The sequence below is a fragment of the Xenopus laevis genome, chromosome 4L (genome assembly GCF_017654675.1).
Source record: "Xenopus laevis strain J_2021 chromosome 4L, Xenopus_laevis_v10.1, whole genome shotgun sequence".
NCBI classification, from domain to species: Eukaryota; Metazoa; Chordata; class Amphibia; order Anura; family Pipidae; genus Xenopus; species Xenopus laevis.
This window is the reverse complement of record NC_054377.1, coordinates 18,195,141-18,214,515: the sequence shown is the minus strand read 5'-3', so window position 1 is coordinate 18,214,515 and position 19,375 is coordinate 18,195,141. Positions and strand designations below refer to the sequence as shown.

Here is a 19,375-nt window from a genome sequence, read left to right as displayed (position 1 = left end):
TTGAGAATGAGCACTAAGGATGTGCTTTTTAAATTTCACAATGTTAAAAACCTAACACATAGTTTTAAACTGAACAGCCCCAAAACCTGACACATGACAACCCTAAAGTGGCTCCCACAGACAGCTCTTGGTCCATTTTCCCACTCCCAAAATCAAGACAAAGTAATAACAAACTTCCTTATTAAATATTTAAATATATATATTCTGCCCAGAAATTTGACAAAATATGGGCTGTATGGTTGGACCTGGAAGTTGTTCAAGACTCCTAACACACTAAGGATAATTTATCTTACATTGGATGGTGTACCAGTATTATTGGTCTAGGGTATGCATGTAGAACTGACAAAATAACTGACACTGCAAAAGTTGATTTGTTTATGTTTATTGATGGCATTTCATACTATATTGTTCATTGTACAACGTATACTGATCAGTGATATGTTGTTAAATGTGTACATTTGAAACTAAATAAACACGAATTGTTAAAAAAAAAAAAATATATATATATATATTCTGCATAAAATATGAATATATCATGCCATTAGAAGTCTCAGTTAAAGTTAAAAAAAAATTAAATTGGAGTGAGTTAAATTGAGTAGAATTTAAAAAGATTGTTTTCCTAAAAGCCTCACTCAGGTGTTGGAACCTGCTGTGGGAACCATTGAATTTAACCTCATTCAGGGTGGTAGAAGCTCCAAGATTCTCCAGCACCAATAGGCACACTTGCACACGAATGGTACTTAGCTCCCATTTTAGTGAAACTCCAACCAGCTGTGTTTCTAAATGACCCATTGTGCATCAGCTTCTTTGTCAAAGTGTCATCCATTGTTTGTATACTGGCTTTTCCCTTGGTCTTCTCCTCCATTCCTTATTTGTTGTATTTCTGACTTTACTGGGGATATGGAACTCACACAGCAACAATATTAGCTATATTTTCATTCAGAGGAAGCTGTCCCTAGTTGAAATAATATTTGCCGCCATCTTGGCTACACTTTACTGATCAAGCCTTGATCTGATATCAAATCTCATTCTACAAAGGCCACATTTACTAACAGATCTGCATTGGTCCTCCTATTTGATCTAACTGTTGACTTGGGGACCAAACGAAATCAGCCCAGTTTGGCTCACCACAACTTTCCAAATAATAAAAAAATGCCATGTACTATCTGCTCTTCTCATCACAAACAAAACCCAGTCCAAGGGACCTAATAGTAATAAATGCAGTAGCATAAGTATAACATTTAAAAATGAGTTACACAAAATTCCACTCACATGGCCAACTTATGAGATGCTATCCTGATAAATGAAAGATATTCCTTTATATATTTTGATGAAGAATTCTGGCTAGAGAGCCTGATCCCATTTAATACACTTCCATTTATCAATTTATGGAACAGTTTGGGTTGGAATTTATTCCCTGCATTTGCTTCTGCCATTGTTATGGAACCAACCCCTGAATACCAGTGGATGAATATAAATTTGTAACTGCTTGAATGAATTGTAGCTGTTTGATGTCAGCAAGGTCTCCTCATCCTTAAAACAGAAGGAGCTGAAATATTAAATAGCTACAGAACTGATGGGGACTTAAGAGGCAAGAAGAAGCTGTTGTCTTGTTACTTCAGGGAGTTCCATGCGGTGCAAGTATTAAGTATAAGCCTTGGATTTGCAGTGAAAGCAAATAAATATTTCATTGCACAGAAAAAATATTCTCTAATCCTGAAAAGTTAAACCATTCTTCAGTCTGCTCTCAATAAAGACTTAAAGAGAAGATACATACATTACCCATAAGAATCAGTGAAATACTGCACAAGTTGTATGTTTCCTTTAATTTATATTGAAAAACATTATTTGTCAGGTTCCATCAACTGACACTTTTGTCTACAGCAGTGGTTTCCAAACTGGTGCTGATTTCTCAAGGGGGCTCAAAGCAATAAAGTATGAGACAGGTGAAAGACAATTAGGACATTTGTAGGTGTATGCACTATGTTTAATATCCATGGCACTGGGAGAGGGGAACCGGAAAAGTGACTGTAACAAAGTTTGATATATCTCTAACTGATATATCTCTGGTGACTTGGCCAAAGAGGCTTGAAACCGAAAAAGTCTTTGCTGTAGATAGAGCAATGTTGCCCAACTAGTGGACGGAAGGATCATCCTTTGTGGGCTGCAGCTCTTTTTGCTGCTTTCTGTTTAAAATGTGTTTCTACATGTAAGAGACGACAAACAAAATCATTATATTAATGATAATAAAGAATGGCATAACTAGATATTAATCTGCCCCACAGCAAATTATTTTTCAGGCCCCCAAAATTTCTAGAGTTTGACTGGTTTTACCAATATTTATTGAAATTGTGTATGAATTAGGGCCTCACGGGTCCCCATGCCTCCTGGGCTCCTCTGCAGTCACAGGGTCTGCTTCCTCTGCATTTACACCCCTGATAATAAATATGGGTTGATCATAGGTGGGATCAAGTGAAGGTTTCCTAGAAATGGGTTGACCCAGGAGGTTATACAGGCCAGGTGGTAGGGCGGTCTGGTACCCAACAATAAGAGAGTACCTTTTTGCCAGATACAGTTACAGCTTCTAGCTTAATGTAGTTGGTTCTTGGATATTCAACCCAACGTTTTCAGGCCCCCAAAATGTCTAGAGATTGACTGGTTTTACCAATATTTATTAAAATTGTGTATGAATTAGGGCCTCATGGGGTCCCTATGCCTGTAACTCCCTCATTGGCTGTAGAGTCCAAACAATAAGAGAGTACATTTTTGCCAGATACAGTTACAGATTCTAGCTTAATTTAGTGAGTGGTTCTTTGAGAATCTTGGCTATTCAGCCCAAAGTTGAGAAGGTCCTAGGTTTTACCTACCAGAAATGAAAGGATGAGCAGTGGCTAAAAGATCCCTTTTTCTAATAAGATGACTAACCTTGGTGAATAAGATGTAAGACGTTTTTTAGTAAACATGTTGTGACTACTGCTAAATAAAAATAACATTGAGATATAGTTGATGATAGTCTTCTCATAAGTGCCTCCACATACAGTCCCAACTGTCCTCATCCTTATCTCCTGCCAATTGTAAGACATTGCAAGGCTTATGTTTATCAAGCAAGCTTGAAGATTAGATATTGGTGGGAGATGGATGACAGCTCATTTGCTTGCAATAAATTATTGAGAGAGAATGGAGAAAGTAACACAAAGACCAGAAAATAGATCTTAAAGGGGGGGGATGAAGAGTGAGCGTGATAGAGATAGAAGAAGAGAGAGAAGAACACACTGAGAGAAGCTCAAGTGGTGATCCCTTTTGTAGGGTCTAAATCAATAACTGATGTGATCACCATGGGTGTGGTTTTACACAAAGGTCTAAACTGTGCTCACAAATGAATTTCTTTCAGATCCATTTGTAAAAGTCTACCTTCTCCAAGAAGGCAGGAAGATAAGCAAAAAAAAGACAGGGGTGAAAAGAGATGACCGGAACCCAGTTTTTAATGAGGCAATGATATTTTCTGTGCCAGCCATTGTACTGCAGGTGAGTCACTGGAGACTATAAATAACATTGTAATGCTATTGAAATGTACTGCTAATTCTGGAAGAGATGACATGGTGTAGTGAAAATCTCCTGGTTAACATAATGGGTGACTGTGGAGGCCACGCCTGAATCTGTAGAAAATCTTTTTCCTTGCTTTTGTCATTTTTTTCCCAGCTGCATTGCACACCAACAGGAAAGTAAAATTTAGTTGCTACCTATCAAAGGGGGGGTTTGGCCAAGTCTTAAATGAATTGTTCAGTGTAAAAATAAAAACTGGGTAAATAGATAGGCTATAGGCTACAAAAAATGTTTATAATATAGTTAGTTAGCCAAAAATGTAATGTATAAAGGCTGGAGGGACTGGATGTGTAACATAATAACCAGAACATTACTTCCTGCTTTTCAGCTCTCTTGGTTTCCACTTATTGGTTACCAGGCAGTAACCAGAGACTTGAGGGGGACCACATGGGTCATAACTGTTGCTTTAAAATCTGAGCTGCATGCTGAGGATCAATTGAAAACTCACTAAAAAGTTATGTCCCATGTGACCCTCCTTAAAGTCACTGACTAAGTTAGAGTAAAGGTGGCCAGAGACGCACAGATAATTTCGTACGAAAACAATTTTCGTACGATATTCGGTGCGTGTATGGTGGGAAACGAGCCGACCGATATTGGCAGAAGACTTGGATATTGGTCGGCTCGGCGATTGGTCTGGGCGGAAAATTTTGATCGGGCACCTTTGAAGGATCCCACACATCGGCCACTGTTAGTGCTAAATCATCAGATACAGGGAGAATTCTATTGTTTCTACCTGTATATCTGACGATTCAGCTCTACACGTGTGTATTGAAACGAACAATCTTTCTTGGAAAGATCACAACTGTTATGTCTATGGCCACCTTTTGAGAGCTGAAAAGCAGTAAGTAGTGTTCTGGCTATTACGTTACACATCCAGTCACTCCAGCCTTTATACATTACATTTTTGCCTAACTAACTATATTAGAAACATGTATTATTTTGCACAGCCTGTCTATTTACCCAGTTTTTATTTTTACACTGTACTTTTCCTTTAAGGTGGCCAGACATTATAATTACGATCTTTCCAAGAAAGACCGTTCATTTCCATACACAGGTGTAGAGCTGAATCGTCCGATATACAGATAGAAACAATAGAATTCTACCTGTGTCTGACAATTCAGCACTAACAACAGACGATGTTCGGGTGCATTCAATGGCACCAAATCAAAATTTTCTGGCCAGCCCGATTGATTAGCCAACCAATATCCAATATCCAATCTGTTGGCTTGTCTCCCACCATACACGCAACCGAATATCGTATGAAAATTTGTTTCATACGATATTATAGGCAGAGCCGGATTTATATATAGTGTGCCCCTAGGCCTGGGCCACTTGTCGCACCCCCCTTTTTCCCTTCCACCTCCCTCATTCATTTGCACACGCAAAATCTATAAAGTTGGTACACAATTCCCTAGCTAATTTGGGTATAGTCAAAGTTTAACACATACCTATTTTATATTATGCTTCTCCAAGAAGTCATACATGCCACTTTTAAAGCCATTACTAAAATCTGCCATCACAACCCAATTCTGCGAAGAGATCTGGGATTCACCTGAAGCTTGAACTCAATCTTGCATTAAGTGCACCCCTGGGAGATACCAAAAACAAACATTCACAGTGTCAAAAACATGGCCACCTGATTTTGTTACATTGATTTCTTTCAGGACCTGTCTTTGAGGATCACAGTAGCAGAGTGCTGCGAGGATGGGAGAGCAGAGAATGTTGGACATGTGATCATAGGTCCTTCAGCAAGTGGAGTGGGCATGACCCACTGGAACCAGATGTTGGCCACCCTGAGAAAACCTGTGTCCACGTGGCACCAAATCAGACGAAATTAGTGGTAGACATCTTATTGATTTCTTTCTTAATCACTACTATATAGCATTAATGGCAATAACTGGAGCTCAAAGAAACACCAAGAATGGGAATAAACTCTTATGATAATGTCAGAAGTATAATTTTTTTGTATATATTTTGCATGGGACTTGACAGCAACTCCCTAATAATTTGATAAATTAATATCATTTTTACAAAAAATCCTTTTGGGTCTGTCTAACCTTGGAGAAGAGATGCCTGCTGTTGCTAAGCAGATCTGGAATGTCCTTATGTTCTCAATGAAAAGTGGGTACTCATGTACAGCCATGGTGGCCAAGAACATGACGTCCAGTTAAGGAAGAATAGGGAAGTGCCTATGAGATGCAGGGAACTTGCTTGTTTTTAGTGAACAATTTTGGGGGCAGATTTATTAAAGGACAAGGAAATGTAAAGTCACAGGGGGTGCCAATTTGTTAGGTACCACCAGTGTTTTTTAATCACTTACCTCCTAACCCCATCTTCCCTAGAACCCTCTGGGACAGATCAGACTTGGCGAATGTGCAGACCCAAACTCGTTGGGAAGGTTTGGTTCCTCATGCTCCATTTCTCTTGGAGCATGGAGGATACCTTAGAAAATGGGGTGTGAGGATATGAGGCAAGTGATTGAAGTCACTGGGGGAATTCCTAACAGTCTTTCCTTGTCCTAAGTATGGAACAAGGACTCCTAAAACATTTCCAGGGATACAGGAATTGGAAATGATGGGTGGGACTAGTTGGGTTTTTGCAGAAATTTTCAATACATATATATATATATATATATATATATATATATAGATAGCTCGATTTTATTCAACCTCTCCCTCCCACTGTGAAGTGATGGATTCTGGGACTTAAAATACCGCTGTTTTTCAGAGAATCTGTGCACCACCCACTATGGAAAACCAAAGAACTTCAGGTACCAGTGTCCTTCACTTCACAATGGAACAAGGGAAGGTAAGGGTTGGATTACTCTGTGAGCCTAAAGGCGGTGGAAAAATGATCCCTGCTATCATTGTTTCCTTTCAACCCATAGGATCAAATATGTTAAGCTGGCCATGGACGCACAGATCCTATCGTACGAATTGAGGATTCGTACGATTTTCGGATTGTGTGTGGAGAGTGCCGACATCTTTCGTCCGGCGGAAATCGGTCATTTGGTCAATCGCTCAGGTTTGATTTTGACCCGACCGATCCCGCCGGAGCCCATTGCACATCGTAATCGGATCATTCGGATTACCCCCGATATAGCCATGCTCGTTAATGGCATATCAGGAAAAGATCCGCTCGTTTGGCGATGCCGCCAAACGAGCGGATCTTTGCGTCTACCTTTAAAAAAAATTCATTTATCTGAACTTCCACAACTAAATAGTGCTTGGGAACTTTTTCTGCATAAGCCCAACTAAAATGAGCTCAAGTAAAAAAAACATCATCCTTTTCTTCCCTGCTGCAAAATGCAAGCAGGGATTAATTAAAAAAAAAAAATTTCTGCGCTGGAAGTTTTGCCAAAAGTTAAATTTGAAATTCCTGTTGGTTTTTTTTTTTTTTACCGAACGTTTACTATAAATCTGCCCCTAAATATTTTGCTCTGTAGATAAATGTTTAAAGTGAAATGCTCAAAGGCAGGTAATAGATGCCAAATCCACCAGGGAAGGAAGAGAGAAAGCTTGTCACATCTTGGTTTACTAGTCCAAACTGTGGCCACTTACCAGTTACATGGAGAGTCGATTATGCCAAGTGGTGTCAATATCAGCTTTTAGGTATTTCATATATGTATATATAAAAACTATGAAGAATAATGGCAATTCTGTGACTGCAAGATTTATCAACATTCAAGTTTTTTGTGGCGAATATTGTAAGTTCAAGTTTTCCGAAACTCAGATATAAAAAATTGGCTTCTAAAAGGTGATGAGTTCATGTACAAGACAAGGAGCTCTATTAAACTGCTATTTTTCTTGGAAGACTCATTGAAAATAAAAGGTAGTATGTGATTTAACTGCATTTACTTTACATTTTCAAGATTCTTTTTTTTTTTTTAAATATAATCACACATTCAATATTTTTAAGTTTTTTTTGTATTAGAAAATTCAGAAATTAAATTTTGCATAAATCTGCCTCCACGAAAGCGAGCAACAATCTTAAAAATGTGCAGCTCTCTCTTAAATTTGTGCAGGATTGAAATAAAAATTACAAGTCAAATATAAAAACAGAACAATATAAAACATCCAACTCATGAATCTGTGTAATAACGACCTTTGGTAAGGGACATGCCCTTGTGTCTTATCATTCATTAATAATTTTGGTCTTAGTTTGAAATCTCTAGTAAAGGAAGAAACAGGTTTTGTTTTTTTACAGTAAACGGATTATCATTTTATACACAAAATGTATTTACATTAATTTTCACCAATTCAAAAAAGAAGTATAGGATTTTTTTTTACATTTACCTGATTTTAACAAACATTTAACAAAAACATTTTCTTTATTCCTTCTTATTTTATAACCAAAATATTTGTTTTCCCCAAGTAAAAATAATGTAAGAAGCTGATTTTAACATTTTCAAAACATAAAGTGACATGCTTTCTCTCTTCCACCACTAGTAATATTGAAGGACGGAAAGGTTTGATACAGAATCTATTTTGAACGAAAGAATTTATAATGAAAATATTTTAAATATAGCTGATTTGTAATGTTAATATTTCTTAATAAGTAGGTGTATGTTTATCAAACGACAATACTGCATTTAATAGAATACAATAGTATCTAGGTCTAAATCATCAAAATTAGGGATGGGCGAATCTGAGCCGGTTTGACAAAAATTCGCCGCCTGCGAATTGTCGCTGATGCCCATTAAAGTCTATGGGCATCAAAAAAATGTTGTCGCGCAGCGAAATTTTTTTGACGCGCGTCTTTTTTCTTGGACACACACCCCCATACAAGTCTATGTGCGTCATTTCCGTGGCGAAACAAGGCGAAAAAATTCACCCATCCCTAATCAAAATAATTAAAAGTTAAGTAAAAAACTGGCAGCTTTATTGTTTTATAGGATGATATAATGGAATTTCTCGCTTGACCACCTATTTGTAAGTGATGAAGCTGCTCTTTCATGTTTACAGTGAAGGGGTAAAAGGGTAATTATGTGTTTTTGCAGTAGCAATTGCAACATTTGTTTATGGGGCTTTTGTTCTGCAAAAATGAACATGCAACATGGCAGCCACCACCCATATCAATAAATGCAAAAAAAGCAGAAATCAATGTTGTTTGTAGATAATAACCCGTGGTTTTTACTTCAGAATTTCCAAGTAAAAATGTGCTGTTTCCTATTTGCTGTCTATACAAATATTATTTCTCCAAAACTATTTTTCCACATTCACTTACCACACTCAGTCTACGGTAGGGATGCACCGAATCCAGGATTTGGCCTTTTTCAGCAGGATTCAGACGAATCCTTCTGCCCGTCCAAACCGAAACCAAATCCTAATTTGCATAAGCAAATTAGGGGCGGGGAGGGAAATTGCGTGTAAAAAAAAATTCCCTTCCAACCCCTAATTTGCAAATTAGGATTCGGTTTGGTATTCGGCCGAATCTTTCACGAAGGATTCGGGGGTTCGGCCGAATCCAAAAAAAGTGGATTCGGTGCATCCCTAGTCTACGGGGCAAATTTACTTATGGTCGAATATCGAGGGTTAATTAACCCTCGATATTCGACTGTCGAAGTTAAATCCTTCGACATCGAAGTCGAAGGATTTACCGCAATTCGTTCGATCAAACGAAAAATCGTTTAAACGATTAAATCCTTCGAATCGTTTGATTCGAAGGATTTTAATCCATCGATCGAACGATTTTTCTTCGACCAAAAAAAGATTGGATCTTCCCCATAGGCTAACATTGACTTCGGTAGGTTTTATGTGATGAACTAGGGGGTCGAATTTTTTTTAAAAGAGACAGTACTTCGACTATCGAATAGTCAAACAATTTTTAGTTCGAATTGTTGATTCAAAGTCGTAGTCGAAGGTCGAAGTAGCCAAAAAAAACATTATAAATTCAAAGTTTTTTTTATTCTATTCCTTCACTCGAACTAAGTAAATGGGCCCCTACTTGTGTAGTATCAATACATCTAATTTATTATGTGAGCTCACCGAAAAAAGCCATTTTGGTCAATATCAACAGCATTTTCCAAATGTAATAAATATTAAGGGCAAAGTAGTATAAAGTATTGGAATTTTATTAACATAACATGTAAATTTAATTTTACATTTGATAATACTAACCTTTTAATTAGTGATGAATAAATTTGTACCGTTTCGTGTCCCCAAAGAATTTGAGAAACAGAGGAAACATTTCCGAAACGACAAAGATTCATCTGAAATTTTTTTCGCTATGTTTTCGGCTCAACAAACATTGAAGTCAATGGGGCGAAAGTTTCGTTCATCAGTACTTTTATTTAATACTATATAAACACTTTATATAAGGGGAGATTCTGATGTGGGTGGCCATGTTGGAACTCTTAGTATTTATGTGCATGCGTGTCACCAAACATGGCCCCCCATCTGTGCAGATGGTATAGCACTTGATATGCTATTGTTACCCAGTGGCGAAATAAATGCAGGATTCAGTAATTGCCTCTTTCAAAAAAATATGTATTTTGATAAGTCAAACAATGGTCTGTACAGCTTCTGAAATGAGTGTTACTATATGTATTTCACAAGTTGTATTTATTCTGATAATGTAATGCCAAAATTCACTCATGAGAAAACAAGTAACCAAAGGTTTTACCTTCTTTTGTAATGCCGCCTCCTGATATGCCTTCTGCCTATTGCTTTGCAGGACTGCTGCCACGCGGTTCCGGTGCCGCCAGTTAGTTACAGAGGAAAAATTCAGTTTTTGAACGATAGCCGTTTGTCAAAATGGTTGGATGGAGATAGATTAAGAAAATAATTTGAATAAAATTGATAAAGTTTATTCTTTGTAACATTTACTCCATTATGTAGAGAAAAAAAATAGAAATAGTAGAAAGGAGCATAAAAAAGTTAAGGGTCGGTTGGCCAAATCCCAAGTGTCTACCTGAATTCCTATGCCATCTTATTAATGAGCTCTTTAGGAAGTTATAATCCTCAACACCACCCAAAACTCCTATGCCATCTTACTAAGGAGCTCTTGAGACAGTTACAGTCCTCAACACCACCCAAAATTCTCATGCCATCTTACTAAGGGGCTCTTGAGAAAGTTACAGTCCTCAACAACACCCAAAATTCCCATGCCATCTTACTAAGGAGTTCTTGAGAAAGTTACAGTCCTCAACACCACCCAAAATTCCTATGCCATCTTACTAAGGAGCTCTTGAGGAAGTTACAGTCCTCAACAACACCCAAAATTCCCATGCCATCTTACTAAGGAGCTCTTGAGGAAGTTACAGTCCTCAACACCACCCAAAATTCTCATGCCATCTTACTAAGGGGCTCTTGAGAAAGTTACAGTCCTCAACAACACCCAAAATTCCCATGCCATCTTACTAAGGAGTTCTTGAGAAAGTTACAGTTCTCAACAACACCCGCAATTCCCATGCCATCTTACTAAGGTGCTCTTGAGAAAGTTACAGTCTTCAACAACACCCAAAATTCCTATGCCATCTTACTAAGGAGCTCTTGAGGAAGTTATAATCCTCAACACACCCAAAATTCCTATGCCATCTTACTAAGGAGCTCTTGAGGAAGTTACAGTCCTCAACACCACCCAAAATTCCTATGCCATCTTACTAAGGAGCTCTTGAGAAAGTTACAGTTCTCAACAACACCCGCAATTCCCATGCCATCTTACTAAGGTGCTCTTGAGAAAGTTACAGTCTTCAACAACACCCAAAATTCCTATGCCATCTTACTAAGGAGCTCTTGAGGAAGTTATAATCCTCAACACACCCAAAATTCCTATGCCATCTTACTAAGGAGCTCTTGAGGAAGTTACAGTCCTCAACACCACCCAAAATTCCTATGCCATCTTACTAAGGAGCTCTTGAGAAAGTTACAGTTCTCAACACCACCCAAAATTCCCATGCCATCTTACTAAGGAGCTCTTGAGGAAGTTACAGTCCTCAACACCACCCAAAATTCCTATGCCATCTTACTAAGGAGCTCTTGAGGAAGTTACAGTCCTCAACAACACCCAAAATTCCCATGCCATCTTACTAAGGAGCTCTTGAGAAAGTTACAGTCCTCAACAACACCCAAAATTCCCATGCCATCTTACTAAGGAGCTCTTGAGGAAGTTACAGTCCTCAACACCACCCAAAATTCCCATGCCATCTTACTAAGGAGCTCTTGAGAAAGTTACAGTCCTCAACACCACCCAAAATTCCTATGCCATCTTACTAAGGAGCTCTTGAGAAAGTTACAGTCCTCAACACCACCCAAAATTCCTATGCCATCTTACTAAGGAGCTCTTGAGAAAGTTACAGTTCTCAACACCACCCAAAATTCCCATGCCATCTTACTAAGGTGCTCTTGAGAAAGTTACAGTCCTCAACACCACCCAAAATTCCTATGCCATCTTACTAAGGAGCTCTTGAGGAAGTTATAATCCTCAACACACCCAAAATTCCTATGCCATCTTACTAAGGAGCTCTTGAGGAAGTTACAGTCCTCAACACACCCAAAATTCCTATGCCATCTTACTAAGGAGCTCTTGAGAAAGTTACAGTCCTCAACACCACCCAAAATTCCTATGCCATCTTACTAAGGAGCTCTTGAGAAAGTTACAGTTCTCAACACCACCCAAAATTCCCATGCCATCTTACTAAGGTGCTCTTGAGAAAGTTACAGTCCTCAACACCACCCAAAATTCCTATGCCATCTTACTAAGGAGCTCTTGAGGAAGTTACAATCCTCAACACCACCCAAAATGGGGTAGCACACTCCCATCGTTCCTTATTCACTAGGATCTTGAACTTCAGGGGCTGTGGATGTGAAAAAAAAGAGTATTTTAAACAAAATATGGCCTCCTCCAGTAAAATTGGTTGGTATCCCAATAGCATCTACAGATGTGTGTATAATCAGAAGCCTCCTTCCATAACCAAGTTCATTTTTGCAAGTTTCTTGGAGTGCTGAGCCTTCAAAGGGTGGACCAGCTTCACCAAATTAGCACAGCCGCATCATGGTTGATCAGGGATGCAGCAAATCCATTATTTTTGGATTTGGCTGAAAGAGTACCAGATTATGGTTGACTTTCTGGTCCCTCTAACCTTTTCTGTGATCCAGCATAAACATTTACCAATGTATCTGAGGAAGAGTACGGTGCCAATGGAGGATTGTCAGTGGCAAGGGATAAAGCTCAATCCTTTTACGAGCTGACTTCTGATTGGAGCCCTTGATCACAATAGGCTCTTAAAGCCTCAATATGTCAAAAATGAATTTATCTAATAGTCTACATTTTCTACGCCATTGATATTTGCAATCATTGAGATCATTGGCTATCGTTTTAAAATAAATATGCATGGTTACGACAAACAGAGTGATCAAAATCTCAGCCAATCAGGAGGAGGTGATCAGTTAACGCTTTAAGTCCTCCGTTCGATTCCAACCAGGGCATTTTCTGCAACGTGTTTGTATGTTTAATTGGCTCTTGATGAAATTGACGAATGTGTCATGTGACAGGAAACATTGATTGTAAGCTCCGCTGGGGCAGCACCTGACAGGCAACAAGTCTACATAAATAGATGATAAAAGAATTCATAGTTTTACAAAAACAAAGCAATAAATATTGCCAAATGATCAATGTACATATACTGTTCAACGTTTTTATGTTGGGAGGTGCATACTCTTTCTATATTCTGTAATATAAATAGCCATAGCTAAACCTAGTTAAGTTATTTCCTATAAATTAATAAATGGAATGGAAACATATTAAGGCAAGGTGCTTGTTTTAAAATAAAAAACACTCAAGTTTCTGCTCTCCTGTTCCCTTTTTTTTTTATATTTCTAATTATTTTATATTAACAGCTATTGGGAAGATAAACTAGTCAACTGGTTTTCATCTTCATTCGGAAAATGTCATTTTAGCCAAATCTGTAACTGAGATAGTCACCTGTCCTAATCGGTGGTGTAACAATCAGGGGTTGCGATTGCACCCAGGCCCACCCCTTCCCATGGGGCCCATTAAAGACACAGTGGTGCGAGGGTGAAGGGATTTGCACCCAGGCCTGTGCAACTCAAGTTATGCCACTAGAAAGTTGTCTCTCTGAGATACTTTTGGAAGCACACCTTAAAGGACGATTAGGGAGAGATTTGGGTTGAGATTTTGTAACCAGATTTTCTTGGACCTGTGGCTGATATATAGTCAATAAAGTGCACCCTATTGTAAAATATAATTATAAATTAAGTCACCAAGGAGTTCAGAGGTTACGTCTAATATCCTCATTTTCATCACATATTTTAGTGAGACAAAAATGACATCACAACTCACCGTTTAACTGATGACATCACAAGATATGCATGGCTTTTGTGTATTATATGCCTACAAAGAGATGATTTCATGTATTTGTAATATTATGAGCTAAGGAAGCATTTGAACCAAATAAACTCACAAAAAAAAAGTGTTTCACCTTTCAAGACTATGGTTCAGCCAATCATAAAACACAAAAACCTTTAAACCTTAAAAAACTGCCCTTATGGCCAAACCCCGGAGTATGGAGTATATGCACATCCAGAATTAGCACCAAATCCTTCCAAACATTAAATGTGGCATTAAATCAGCAGTATTTACTACAGTGCTGCCATTTTGCTACTTTAAAGAAAAAAAACCTAAACAAACCTCAAGCCAAGAGGCCATCTTAAATGAGAATTCAACTCTTTATACCATACTTTATAGTTACCCATATTCTGGCATCAGAGTTCACCACAGCCATCTTCTGGGTCTTCGTGTCTACAGGGTGAAGGTTACCCAAAAATGCACCAGCGTGTAAACATTAAGTACTTCCCATTGCTGACGAGGCAAAAAAATTACAGCAGTATTAACTGGCACCATCCATCTCCAAATCTAGAAAAGAGGGCTCTATGGTAGGAAATTTAGGAAGACCCAAGAAAACTAAGAAAGGCCAAGTGCAGTTTGCCAAAACACAACTTGAACAAGCTAAATTTGTTATGGAAGAAAAAGAGACAAAATTAGATCTTTTTGGGAGCTCTAAAAACATATATCTTTATTTACTGAAATATAAACGAAGCCTCCAAAGAAAAGAACACCCTCCCTACAGTCAAACATTGAGGAAGTTCACTTATGTTTTGGGACTGCTTCTAGAATTGGGTACCTTGAGAATGTGCAAGGCATTTTAGAGTGCAATTTGAAACCCAGTGTCGGAAAGTTGGGTCTCCATCACAGATCATGAACTTTCCAAAAGGACAATGACCTGTAACGTGGGTCAAAAGAGCCCACAGGAATGTTGAAAGCCAAAACACTGGGCTGTTCTGAAGTTGGGAGAAGGCTTCCTTCAGACTTGGGACAACTGGAGCAGGTTGCAGAAGAGGAGTGGTCAAACTGTCAGCAGAGAGATGAAGCAGCTCATTGATGGCTACAGGGAACTCTTAAAGGAGAATTCAACCCTAACGTTAAAAAAACCCTACTCTACATAGACACCCCTCCTCCCAGTCTAAGCGTTACCCCAGGCAAATGCCCCTAATGTTTTACTTACCCCTTGGTGCAGATTCAGGCATCTGAGTTCACGGGCGCCATCTTCAGCCGCTTTGGTAATCTTCGGAACGAGACCGGTGCCCCTGCAATTGTCGTGAGTTTCCGCACGTGCGCAGTTGTCACAAAACCAATTGCACATGCCGGTCTCATTCCGAAGAGAAGAAGGTGGCGCCCGTTAACTCCGATGTCTGAATCTGCACCGAGGGGTAAGTAAAACGTTAGGGGCATTTGCCCTGGTAACACTTAGGCTGGGGGAGGAGGGAGGGGGTCTATGTAGGGTAGGGGTTTTTAACGTTAGGGTTGAATTCTCCTGTAATTTCAGTTATTTTTTGTGTCAGTATTGTTTTTTTCAGGTCTAAAATGATACATTGAGTTTTGAATAGGGATGCACCGAATCCACTATTTTGGATTCGGCCGAACCCCCGAATATCGAACTGAATCCTAATTTGCATAAGCAAATTAGAGGTGGGAAGGGGAAACATTTTTTACTTCCATGTTTAGTGACAAAAAGTCACGCAATTTCCCTCCCACCCCTAATTTGCATATGCAAATTAGGATTACTTTTGGCCGGGCAGAAGGATTCGGCCGAATCCAAATCCTGCTGAAAAAGGCAGAATCCTGGCCGAATCCTGAATTCGGTGCAGTTTTTAATGTAATAACTTTAACTCTGAAAACTCTGAAACGGGGGAAATATCTAACCCTTGTTTTGTCCACCTCAAACTACTGTAAGTACAAAAGTGCCAACCAGATTAGGCACAAATCACACCCAAAAGTTTTCAAAAGGAAAAGTCAACAAGTCATAAATACAACAGAGTTTATTGACAAAAAAATTGATTTTCATTTTTCCTTCTTTTTGGTTTTTCTTTGACTTGTCAGTTCATTGATTTTCTTATCCAGTTTTCTGTGTAAATGAGCTTTTTTGGTCGGATCTAGTGATTGATCTTTTGAGCCGCTGCCCGAGTAAATAACTCCTTCCCGGCTGATCCTCATTCTTGCGTTGGCTTTGGCCTTTTCCCCGCACCCGTGGATCTGTAGAAATAATATATTTTAAGTGAAGTCAAAATCATCCAGAAGCATAAATTCAAGACTTTTCCCCAAAACCTCACAATAACTATAAAAAAGGATAACATCGAAAGGAGAAACAAACCCCTTATTAAAAAAAAACTCTACCCCACATAGACTCCCTCCCCCCCCAGCCTAGCTGCTCCCCGGGCAAATGCCCCTAACTTTTTACTTACCCCTCGGTGCAGACTCAGGGATCGGAGTTCACGGTCGACATCACCTGACCCTTACTTGCCCTTTCCCAAACAGACCCAGCACACTATTATTTCTTATACACTGGCACGTGACCCGCCCCTCTCTGACATCACTGGAGTGGGGGTGGGGCTTAAGAGAGCGTAGAAATAAACAATGGGCATCAGAAGGAGGAGGAATTGGAGTTGGCTGGCGCTAGACACCCCCCCAAACCCAACAGACAGACATAACATGCACAGAAACACTAGCAGACGCAGAACATCTAATCCCAGTTGCAGAGCTCCCAACTATCCTGTTTTTCGCGGGATAGTCCCGATTTTGACAGCTCCCACAGTCCTGGATTGTCACTGAAATGTCCCGACTTTTGTTTGATCTGCACCGAACAGCCAGAAAAAGGTACACAGTTTCTAAAACTTAATTGGCTTTTCACTAGGGATGCACCGATCCACTATTTTGGATTCAGCCGAACCCCCAAATCCTTCACTAAAGATTCGGCCAAATACAGAACCGAAATTGCATATGCAAATTAGGGGTGGGAAACATTTTTTAATTCCTTGTATTGTGGCAAAAAGTCGCGCAATTTCCCTCCCTTCCCCGAATTTGCATATGCAAATTAGGATTTGGATTCAGATGGCCAGGCAACAGGATTCTCCCGAACCGAATCCTGGATTCGTTGCATCCCTACTTTTGGCAGAGAGCTCAGAATAGATACTTAGATACTTTTGTAACAGTTCTAGATAAGCAGGTCTCTTGGGATAACTTAGGGCCATTCACCTTCATTAGCAAAACTACACAGAAATGTGTTCAAACTTTCATAACCTGCCAAATTTTGTAAACAGGACATGTAATTAGGGGGTGTGGCCACAAAAAAGGGGCACGGTCGAACAGATTTTGCCGCACTCCGTGCGCCAAATTATTTTGTCTGTTTTTCTGTTTTGGAAATATTGGGAGGTATTCAGTTGTGACTGTAGAGCGTATAGAGGGGAGAGATTACAGACGCTGCACAAGATTAAGATCTTTCATTAGTTGACTATAATTAGACAAGAGAAAGACTAACTGCTGATTCGCTGATTAGCCGTATACGTGATTTTACTGGGAAGCAAATTCCATTTTCTATACAAATCTGCTCTGCAGGAGATGAATCAGAATCCAGCTCAGAAGAGACTTTATTCGCTCGTTTTATTTGCATCTCGTGCAGCTTCCAGGAGACAATTACAAGGAAGAAACTACGGCTTTTTCCCTTTCTATAGTCTGAGATTTTAATGGGAAATGGATTTCTATACAGCGCCCTGCTAATATATTTATACCCTCAACCAATTCTTTGTTATTGAATTACTGAATATCAAATGGTACATGTTGTTCTCTCCAGTCCATGAACAAATACTGGCTGCTCTGTGTAGCTCCAAATTTGAAAACTTAGACCCAACCCATGACCTGCACCTACAACTACATTTGTACCCACCTGACCCGCAACTGCCCTACCTACGACCTGACCCGCAACTGCCCTACCTACGACCTGACCCGCAACTGCCCTACCTACGACCTGACCCGCAACTGCCCTACCTACGACCTGACCCGCAACTGCCCTACTTACAACCTGACCCGCAACTGCCCTACCTACAACCTGACCCGCAACTGCCCTACCTACGACCTGACCCGCAACTGCCCTACTTACAACCTGACCCGCAACTGCCCTACCTACAACCTAACTTGCAACTGCCCTACCTACAACAGTAGAACGAAAAGACGAAGTTTAACTAAAAAGTCGCCTGTTTATTTCAACTGCGCATGCATCTGCCCGGGAAATTTGAAGAAAGAAGAAGACAGAAGAGGATCATTCTGTGGTGCTCACTGGTATAACCCCGGTCCAGTGCAGTTTTCTGCTGATAGGAGCACCGGCCTGGGGTTTCAGGTAAGTCAATACAATCACTTGGGGTGCCTAACATTTGGCACCCTCAAATGCAAACAGACTTTCCTTCTCCTTTAAAGGAGAAGGAAACAAAAAAAATTAGACCTACTTCATTAGACTTGCCATCAGGCCCCCTCCTGAAACGCTGCATTAGGAACTCCAATATCCCTGCGGTTTTTGTGCACCTGCGTTTAGAACTTTCAGCAACTGCCCCATTGATTTATTTTGCCGCGCTCCTCAGCTCCTGCGCTCGCTGACAAACTGTAAATTAAATCAAGAGCGAGCGCATGAGCTTCAAAGCTTCCCTGTGTCTCCAAACAACAGGGAAGCAGGAGCGCGATTGGTGTTTGAGTGAATGAGGCGGGAGGCAGACAGGTCAGCGATGATGAATGGAGGTAACACGTGACCTCACCGTCATCGATTTGCAGGGAAGACACAGGAGAAATTCTGCGCATGCGTGTGCCCTATTGAGGAAGATTTATGGACTGCAGCATAGGTATGTCTTTATATACATGTTTAAACTTTTGTAAGATAGCAGCGCAAAGATTGATGTAAAAAATAATGAGGGAATGCTTGGTGGTAAAGGTTTTATTTTTTCATGGTCAACACTTAGAGATTAACTTTATTTTAGACTTTCCTTCTCCTTTAAGTTGAATTTGTATGTAAAATGAAACATATACATTTACTTTCTGTGCTCCAGTAGACAACACACACCAGAGGGGACTGGGGCAGGTGCTTTAATAAAGGTAAATGCTAATAAAGGCCAAGTAAACCACTGTATGTTACTGTACAAGCCTCTGTGTGTAAGTGTGAGTTGTATGTAAGTCGGGTGTATGGAGGACTCCCTGTACTGTTAGATAATAAGAGAGTTTTTGTTTGTGTTGGATCCTGTCCCATTAGAGAGCTGCTTAGACACCCGGGACAGACAGAATAGACGCGGGTGCAGTTGTTGGAAACACCCGACTGTTTGTTCTCACATCGCACAGACAACTGCAATTTTGAGAATCACAAACACACACGTTTGCTATTTAGAAATGATTAGAACTGCGGCGGCAATTTCAGGAAACGTCAGCAACAATGATCCAA

At 39.7% G+C, this 19,375-nt stretch overlaps 2 protein-coding genes across 5 annotated transcripts in view; one reads left to right on the top strand and one right to left on the bottom strand.

Moving 5' to 3' along the window:
- Positions 1-10,413, top strand: part of syt12.L (synaptotagmin 12 L homeolog) — a 43,399-nt gene extending 32,986 nt beyond the window's left edge. For 3 of the 4 annotated variants that reach the window (XM_041589947.1, XM_041589946.1, XM_041589944.1), the window contains 2 exons: positions 3,392-3,525; positions 5,268-5,547. In XM_041589947.1, the coding sequence (XP_041445881.1) occupies positions 3,392-3,525; positions 5,268-5,441 (308 nt within the window). In that variant the 3' untranslated portion in view covers positions 5,442-5,547. Of the gene's footprint in view, positions 1-3,391; positions 3,526-5,267; positions 5,548-10,278 lie in introns of those variants that run through there. The other variant, XM_041589945.1, reaches the window with a different exon arrangement.
- Positions 10,414-15,923: 5,510 nt separating this feature from the next.
- Positions 15,924-19,375, bottom strand: part of ighmbp2.L (immunoglobulin mu DNA binding protein 2 L homeolog) — a 34,104-nt gene continuing 30,652 nt past the window's right edge. The window contains exon 16 of the mRNA XM_018257515.2: positions 15,924-16,155. Coding sequence (XP_018113004.1) covers positions 15,964-16,155 — 192 coding nt within the window. The 3' untranslated portion in view covers positions 15,924-15,963. The remainder of the gene's footprint in view (positions 16,156-19,375) is intronic.